Genomic DNA, 9,167 nt, shown 5'->3' with positions numbered 1-9,167 from the left:
AGGTATTATTTTACAGTACCTCTATCTATATACAATTATAAATCTCTTGTCTATATTGAAAAAAAGAATATTTACACAGTGAGTTACTGACACTGAAGTGTGCACTGCACAAACAGGTAAACACACACAATATCAGTATGCAGGACAGGTGCATCTGTCCAATGGTCCTTGACACACACACACACACACACACACACACACACACACACACACACACACACACACACACACACACACACACACACACACACACACAGAGGAGCCACTGTTCCCTTGCTGAGAATACGGAGGGATCACGGCTGCATAAGGAAATGTTTAGCCACAGTAGGACACTGGTTGAGATTGTCAAAGGCTTCGGTCTGATAAGGTGAGGTAACGGGAAATATTAATCCTCCTTTCATAGTGCAATTAAAAGATAAGATTATCGTTTCAAGTCAAAAGAGAGGAAACTCACTGGGGAAAAAACGTGATCAAATCATCCAGGCCTCTTGAATTCATGTTTACAAAGAAAATTATCCCACTAGAATCTCACTTACGTCAAAAAACATAGGTTTACTTTGTTTTTGTTTTTTAATTAATCGTGTCTTGAAGGACTTCTGCTCCCGCTGGATGAATGCATGAAAATATACCTCTTCCAGATAATACTATATTTGAACATAATTTGGAGTTTATACAAAAGATTTTACAAATGCACCGATTCTTCAAAAGGGCCGGTAAAAAGCATAAAGAAAAGCATATAAAGACTAAACCTAAGAGTCATAAATAAATGTTGAATAAAACAGCTTATTGTCTCTTTTTTTGTTGTCGTTTAAACACACAGTTTTGGTTTATCTGAGTAACTTATGGGTCTCAGCGTCCCGCTCCAGAAACATAAATATGATAGCTACCATGCTGTATAGCCTACCCGTACATAAACTGATTCATAAAATTCAGATGGCATGGCAAATATACATATTACAGTGTTCTATAAAAGATTCCATACGACAGTGTACTTAAATCACTTTAAATAAAGCTATATTGCGTAGACAAAATACGAACAATAAAAAGAACTAAATTATTGACACGTGTGGCTTTACAAATAATCTACAAAGAGTCTGTAGCAAGCTACTCAAACTGGGAGACACGACAGGTAAAGGTTTAAATTACCCTGAGAATGTGAACCCTCCAGGAAGCATGATCGTGTGATTCTCCTCAAAAACTCATAATTAAGACTTTTGAAAAAAAAAAAAAAAAAACTGAGGAGGCCGTCTATCACTTTCCACTATTGTTTTTTTTGTATTGCAAAGTCGTCTTTTTCCAGACGATTTCTTGTTTTTCATCCAGTGTGAGCGACATTTAAAGAGTTTTCACAGTTTGGCTTTTTCCACTCCATCAGATGTCGCTGCCGATGGACCATCCATGTTTCCTGACATGTGAAGACCCTGCCACAGAACCAGCAGCGAAACTTCTGCACGGCATCCCTGCTGGGAGAGACTGCGCCCACAACTTCGTACTTTTTCCTGCTCAACCTTCGTAGTTTCAATTTCAACACGAACCTCTCCTGTACAGAGTTTTTACCACGCCCCGCTGGATCAGGTGGAGGGTCTGTTGCGCCACCCACCTTCGGGACCTCACCGCTCATGGCTGAGAGAGCGCTGACCGTTCTACGTGACAGTACGACCTTCTGCACCTCTCCTTTGTACCTGTTGATGACCTCCATGATCTTGGTGACCTCGGGGATGTCGACGTCTGGATGATTTAGCACCACAACGGGCTGGTCTCCAGCTGGACGCTTAACCAACTGAGATGGACTTATGGCTACTAACTTCAAGATCCTCTCCTTGGTTTTTGGGACCGGCTGCCACTGGTGGCCAGAGGCTGGCGTGGGCTCCTGTTGGATGGCTTTCACTGCGAGTAAGTTGGTGTTGGAGAGGACATCTGGGCTGGAGTCTGCGGGCACTTCTCCGTCTCTCTTACCCTCAGCACTTGGCTCTGAAGCAACAGGAAGGCTTGCATCTTCGCCTACAAGACAGAAGGTGGAAATACTCATTTCAACACAGGTCTTGCTCTTGATTTCTAACGTGAACATTCAGGTGTACTTAAAGAAAAAAGCAATGCATGTTAAATCCTACGCATAAACTATAATTTTGCCATCTTACCCTGTGGTGTAATCACAGGTTGGGACACGGGGGAAGACTCTGTGTAGCTGCTGTGAGGATTCACTCCGTCAGCGGCTGAACTCATCTCATCGTCTTCGACATGGTGGTCGATGAAGCTGCCTGATGTCTGGAGCTGCATGTTCTCAGAGCGCATCTCTTCTTCAGTCGTGGCTGCAGCCCTTGAATTCGAGTGGTCTGTCCCAGCAGTTGATTCGCTCATGTCAACCTCTGTTTCCAATAACAGTGACTTGTCTGCATATTCTTGCGTTGACAGCAAGGCTTCAAGCACGACAGGCGTGTTTCCGTCCATCTTGTTAGACCCCATTGGCTCCGTTAGTTCTTCCCCTGCATTCGACTGTGGAATCGAAGTGATGGCTACAGAAGGGTTGTGAAGGTCGGTCTTGGTGGCTTTGGTCCATTTCTTCTCGTGTGCTTCTGTTAGCGGCGTGTTTTGGAGACTCTTTGCCGAACTGTCTAATGTTTTATGAGGGCTGGGAAGTCCATGACAGTCAACTGTCTGACCAACTCCTGATGGAGACAAAGAGCTTTGTGACACCCACTGCTTCTCCTTCACGGGATTCTTCTTCAACACTATCTTCAAGGGCAACCCTGTGGATCCTTTATCTACTTTTCTAGATCTTGCTTTCCTTCTTCGTCTTCGCTTTCGTCTCTTATTTTTTGGTACAACTTTATGAGTGGATGTCTGCTGCTCTTCGCTGTCATTCATCAGCTTCAGCTCACTGGGGATATTCATCCCATCATTGTCCTGCATAGGCTCCTCTTGGTTTTTTCCATGTTCCTCAATTTCCTGATCCATCTTCAGCTCTTGATTTTCCCTGTTTTCCTGCATTTGACTGCACTCTGATGGCTCTTTCTGGCATGGCGCTGAGAAGTCGTTCATGAGTTTGGTTTCATTTTGTGGACAAGACGTATGAGCACTAAAATTTGACTGGCATCCATTTTGGACGACGACACAACGAGCATCGTCAGCACTTTCGGGGGTAACGGTTTCCTTATCTGATGACGTCGTCATTTTCAACTTCTTGGCGTATGTTGCACCGTTCTGAGCAACAGTTATCTTGTTCTTGACGGTCAGGACAGTTAGGTCTGATGAGTTCGACACAAGGCCGTTCTCCACCTTAGGGTGAAGATTCATATCTTGAGGGACGTTTGACAAAACAGTTTTAAGAGCCTTGGTCCATTTCTGGTCATTGGTTTCCCCAGCAACAGATTTCATCAGAAAATGTTGTGTCTCCTCTAGTGTCGTTTGTGGATCTGACAGATGGCAGTATTTATCCAGGAATTCTCTCCCTGGCAGAGAAAGGCAGTCCTGTGTCAGCCAACACATTTCCCTAACTGCACTTCTTGTTAATCTGGGCTTAATTTTTGGGATTAGGTCATTTGGATTCATCGCTATGGAATGACCCTTCTTCATCTTCTTCCTCTGGTAACCATTCTGGCATCCATGGGCAGCTTTTATGTGCTTAGTGATCATCCACTTCTGAGATGCCTCATAGCCACAGTGCTGACAACGCAAGGTCTGAGTGGTTGTTTTAGGCCCAAACTTATTCTTGTCCTTTGTGTGCAGCGATAGATCATCATTCGCTTCTTCCAGGCATAAATTATGTGCACACACGTGCTCCAAGAATACTCGAAGATCACCTGTAGAGAATTTCTGACACATTTCACATGAGTATTTGCCATTTTGGCAGTGATACACAGCCAGGTGGGTACTGTATTCAGGCCATGTGCGTTGAACATTGTCATTACAAATGCTGCAACTAGAAAAAGTGTCTTTGTGGCTTAATAGATGAACCTGAAGGTAGGAGAACTTATGTGTGCTGAAAGTGCACATGTGACAGGAAAACACTGGCGGGCTCCCGCTGTGTTTGTCCTCAAAGTGTCTCGCCAAGTCTTTGGGAATGTATTCCAAGTTGTCCCTACACTGAGCACACGTGAACCTGAGTGTATTTCCACTGTCATTCGTCCTGTGCTGACTCTGCCGTGCTTCCTGGGGGGGCTTCTTTGATGAAGGCCCCACTGTGCTTTGCTCCCACTCCTCTGCTATCTTCTTTGGTCCACGCTTATCTCCACTTTGCATAGTTGGGGGCTGAGCGGCAGTCTTCCTGCGGTGGAGCCATTTGTGCCAATCTTTGTTCTTCTTGTTGTTGACACGTCGTTTATTACCTCCCGTGGAGGCGGCTGCGCTCGTGTCCACCGAATCCATGGCTTCACAGGGTTTCTGTAAGTGCAGAGGAAGTAGACAAATAAATCAGGCAGACTTGGAGGAGGGGGATGCTACAAATCAAGGAGTGCTTTATGAAATGTACTTTGGCTTGCTTTTAAAGCAACACTAAGACAGTGTGCTCTGGGTGTGGAGGCTGCCATTTCCTAATTCTATAGTAAAACCTATATAGAAAAAAAAAAAAAGAAAAAGAAAAAAGAAGCTGCATTCACTGTCCTTCTCTGCACACTCCTCTACAAAGTCCACCTGTTGCTGGCCATGATTCAAAAGCCTCTGCACGTACATATATATATATATTTTAAATCATCACACTCACGATCAAGTACAACACCAGTAATGCACATCGACCACCAGGTGCAGGAGAAGGTGGTGCACTTCACAACACAGTAGTGAACTTCAACACACACACACACACACAACTACATGCGCTGCAGTGGGAGGGTGCAATAAAAAAAAACATCCAAATAATCAACAAAAAAAAACACATGCAACCAATAAACAGCGAACAGCTCGGTGTGGTAATCCTCAGTAGTGAACTAATCGGTGGAGTCGTGCGGCCATTGTGCAGTTTTGACTTGACCACAACAAAGTGATGAGCCTGCCTTTGTAGCGAGCAAAACCACCGCCTGGGTGAACAGCGAAGTTCCGATCAAACTATCCGCCCGTGGTAACCGTTAGCACCATGGAAACACACGTCGGTTGTGTTTTAGCACGCGAAGCTAACCGTCCGAGCGTGCGGGCGGTTGTGAACTAACGCGACGCGACGAGAGACGAAATAACTTGAGGAATTAAAAAAAGAGAGAGAGAGAGAGAAGAAGAAAAAACGTGGCGGCGAAGTTACGACGGGGCGCTCTGCGAAGCCTGCACCGACATCTCGCTGCGGACTAAAAACAAACACCGTGCGATGGGATTGAACATAAAGGTTAAGTTGTCAGTGCAGTCGTGTGTATGTGTGTGTGTGCGGTTGTTTTTTTTTTTTTTTTTTTTTTTTTTTTACCTTTTCTTTCGAGGGGGAGCCTTGACAGCTCAGCGAGTGGCAGCCATGATGGTCTCATACGGGGATTACAGCCCTCTGAGCTGCTTTTAGCCTTTAGCCTGGTGCCTCCCGACGGAGAGCCGCGCCGTCCCGGGCCTGCAGCTACACTCACACACACACACACACACACACACTTGTGCGTTTACGTTTAACCCGGGTAGGGACACTTAACCTCTGTCAGAATGCGTTTTAACAAACCCGGAATGGTGTAAAATAAATAAATAAATAACAACATTACAGGCGAAGCACCGCTCCCCCTTCACCTCCTCCGGACAGCAAACTCTAGCTGCATCCATACCACTTCATTGTTTCATGCAGGGAACAATGGGGCTGAAATGTTCCTTCCTACCTTTTGTCAGCTACTATGCTGAGTTTAATATAAGGATTACTAAGGAGAACAATAAAATACTATTTAGTGTGGTTTTCACTCCCTTCACTTAGAGGCTCATGGCATAGTCATTATGTGACTTGGGCATAGTCATATATTGCTATTTTTAGATTAAATTGGCTGCTTGTGAAGGCCACAGGTAGGTGTGTCAGTGGTAGCCTACCAGTCTATGAGTAGATGAAGGGGAATATCATTGTTTCATGATGATCCATTCCAAAAGGATGTTGTATGATTAAGTAGGCCACTGTTAAAAATGCATTGATAATGCAAAACCAAAAAGAGGAAGGGTTCACCAAGTCAGAGTGGCTCTGCAGAGCATCTGTGTTGTGTTGGAGGCAAGTACGTCATAATTATACCTGGACACAGCCATGGAGGCCTGAAGCCAAAATGAGATGACGGTCTTCCACATTGTGGGGCTCTTAGAGCGTCCGCACTTGAGACTTTTCTCCAACCGAGCCAGCTAACTTCCCGATTAGCACCCAGCTATCTTGAACAGGGATGAAATTATTCATTCAAGCAGCTCTTTTAGCAGCTGGCTTCAAACCCTGGTGCTCTTCCAGGACTCCTGGTTGGAGGCCTGGCATTAGCAGACTCTATAGAGTGGTTAAGTTTGTAGTCTTAAAAGTCTTTATCTTAAAAATATCAATATAGAAGTTGTTACTGACACCAAACATCATCACACTGAACAGAGCCTCATCTACTCACTAGTCCATCTTCACAGGCGGACTAGTGAGTAGATGAGTAAACTAGAGAGATAGTAAACAATTCTAACGTAATTGTGTAGTAAGACACTTTTAATTTACAACATTTATTAAGCAGACTATTTCATATATACTTGTTAAAATACATATATTCACTTCAATGCGCAGTATGTAAAGTCTGCTGCTGGTGGGCTTTCCATCAAAACAAAAAGATGAGTTGTTGTGTTAAATTGTGAACAATGAAAATCTAAACCAGACTCAGGAGGTAATGTTCTGGGAAGAGGTAATGTGTTCAAGTTTTATTCATGTTATGTTTAACCATTGTAATGTTTAAGCCTTGCCCTCTCTCAGAATCTCCACAGGGGCGCCCCAGTAGCTCAGCTGGTAGAGTCCACAACCCACATACACAGGTCCTGCCCTGGCTTGAGTCCGACCCGTGGCCCGATGCTGCACATCATCCCCACTCTCTCTCTCTTTCTCTCTCTCTCTCTCTCGCTTCATGTTTTCATCATCACCTCACTGTCCAGCGAAATAAAGCCATGAAACAGCCCAAAAATTATATGTACAACAAAAGTCTTGTCATTCTTCTTGACATCAAAATGTAGAAATGTTACATATTATATATTTAACTGTTGCTTTAGAGCAGGGGTGCCCAAACTTATTCCCTTGGAAGGCTAAAAATCTCTAAAGGATCCCAAGTAACCAAAACTGCCTGTGCATGCGATCCGCCATGCTAAGGTTAAGTCAAATAATTAATAACTAGGTATCCTACATATTAAAAGAGCCATGAACATTATCATATATATATTTTTTTTTTAAAAATGTGTTATTGTCATTCATTTGTTTTGCTCAAAACATTGCACAAGTCAAACTGAACGTTAAGGTAGGCGAACTTTGGCCCATGAGCCCCCTTTAGGCAACACTTCTTGAGAGACAGTACACAAGCAATTTTGATATACGATTTAAAAGCACTAAGGTAGTCTTTAAATGTCATTCCCATGTGACTAGTCGTTGAATTTTGTGAATGAGTCTATATTGGCAGAGTGACCTTTGTGCTGCCACAGCGCCCCCCAAACCAAAGATAAGGCAAGTATGAGCATTTGTACTACCAAGAAACGTCAGAAGTACAGAGGAAAAATCAATGATTCAGATTTAGAAACCGGGTGAGTCACTGGAAATCCGTGGCGTCAACAAAACCCCCAATGACCACAATGTTTCTGATGTGATTAGACCCGAAACAGAATGCTCTTTCCACAAACATCGATCCAGAGTAATATAAATCCCTGACACACAGCTTACATCCTTTACTTTTGTATTTCTGTCAGGCAGTTCTGAAAAAAAAAAAGAGCAGCGGTGGGTTGTTCAACGAGTCAATGGAAGTCTGTCGCCCTCCACCAAGGCACCGCATGACACCCAGGGGAAGAAAGGCAGAGCAAGGACTGCCACCAGTTCCCTCCACCCAGGACACCATTTGTTTCCTTTGGGAGGCATTTGTAGTCCATTAAGAGGAGGAGGACTAAACCCACCACCACCAACGGCCTTTTACACATAGGAGCTGGCACTACCAATCCTCTTAAGACTCACCCCCCCACATGCAGCCACAATCTCTGGACTGCTCTTTTATATTATTTAAGCACAAAATGGAACCACTACAATGAGTTGATTTCATTGAATTTTTTATTCCAATTTATTGAATTTCTCCCCATAGAACACAGAAAGAAAATCAACACAAAATGTAAGCTTACTTCCGGCGAGTACATCTGTGAAAGATAGGATTACATTTAATCAGCAGATAACACAATGTGTTTCCTGGGTTGTAGTGGATGTTTCTAAAGCTACATGTTCAATTAGTTTTTGAAGCTAGTTCTTTAAAGGAGGGTATTGGTGTGGCTGATTCCAGGAAACATTAAATAACTGGATCTTACATACCGTAATTGAATCACAATGGCTCCATGACTAACCTCCTTGGAAGCAATAGAAAAGTCATTACACTAGCTTTACCTCTTGGAATCATTTCATAAATCTTGTTTTCTCCTGGCACTGCCGACTCAATACAGTAGATATCCAGACAAAATCTCCCATGCTGCTTGACCGCAGATAAGCAATGTATTTCCTGTGGCCTTTGACTATATATATAACCAGTTTCTCTCTGTTTCATCAGCAAATAGGGCATTATACATTAGTTCTTTTGCGCTTGAAAGACAGGGAGACCATTGTAGCATCAATGTCTCTTTAACCTATTTGGGTCAAACTGACTTGTGCTGTGGTGCTGGGGAAAACTGATCCATTTTCAGTAAATGTTTGCCAAAAATGATGATCTCCATTCTTGTAACACTCACTAGCTCTCAGCATTGCTCTAAGTGGACCCAGACACCTATCATGTAACACTCATTACACTCAGGAGTAGAGACAGATGGGCTTCTCTGAATGTAAATACTGTAGTAAAATATCAGATTAGAATATTAATGATATGAAACACATGAGACCGAATTGCCTGAGTTTCTTTTTGTATAATAACCATTATTTAAAGGTGGAATATGTAAGGATTTTAGTTTAATAATACGATTATTAAAATGATTTTAAGAAATGTGAAGAAGTATAAGTTTTTTGACATTTTTTTGGAGAGGTATAAGTTTTTGTGTTGCAGAGATATCTACTG

The 9,167-nt window shown here is 43.1% G+C and overlaps 1 protein-coding gene and 1 long non-coding RNA gene across 4 annotated transcripts; one reads left to right on the top strand and one right to left on the bottom strand.

The window, feature by feature from the left end:
* Positions 1–532: 532 nt before the first annotated feature.
* LOC119033116 lies at positions 533–5,521 on the bottom strand. Of its 3 annotated transcripts, none has more exons than XM_037122749.1 (3): positions 5,381–5,521; positions 2,139–4,380; positions 533–2,001 (listed from the first exon to the last, which is right to left on the bottom strand). In XM_037122749.1, exons 2-3 carry the CDS (start codon positions 4,363–4,365, stop codon positions 1,316–1,318), a joined length of 2,913 nt encoding a protein of 970 aa, XP_036978644.1. In that variant the 5' UTR covers positions 4,366–4,380; positions 5,381–5,521; the 3' UTR covers positions 533–1,315. The 3 variants fall into 3 exon arrangements, with proteins under 3 accessions (XP_036978644.1, XP_036978646.1, XP_036978645.1); XM_037122751.1 differs by lacking the exon at positions 5,381–5,521 and adding an exon at positions 4,986–5,119; XM_037122750.1 differs by lacking the exon at positions 5,381–5,521 and adding an exon at positions 4,700–4,844.
* On the top strand, positions 5,167–7,067 carry LOC119033119. Its single transcript, XR_005079160.1, has 2 exons — positions 5,167–5,305; positions 6,860–7,067. It is a non-coding gene; the product is annotated as an uncharacterized LOC119033119 (long non-coding RNA).
* Positions 7,068–9,167: the final 2,100 nt, after the last annotated feature.

This window comes from Acanthopagrus latus, chromosome 15 (assembly GCF_904848185.1).
Source record: "Acanthopagrus latus isolate v.2019 chromosome 15, fAcaLat1.1, whole genome shotgun sequence".
NCBI classification, from domain to species: domain Eukaryota; kingdom Metazoa; phylum Chordata; class Actinopteri; order Spariformes; family Sparidae; genus Acanthopagrus; species Acanthopagrus latus.
Note: the sequence above shows the minus strand (reverse complement) of the source record. Positions and strands in the feature narration are given on the sequence as shown.

What these genes read in the sequence shown, in the direction of transcription:
- LOC119033116 (XM_037122749.1), bottom strand. Translation starts at nt 4,365, where the DNA reads ATGGATTCGGTGGACACGAGCGCAGCCGCCTCCACGGGAGGTAATAAA. An exon ending in ACCTGTGATTACACCACAGG is followed by an intron (nt 2,002 to 2,138) that starts GTAAGATGGCAA and finishes TCTGTCTTGTAG; the next exon opens with GCGAAGATGCAAGCCTTCCT.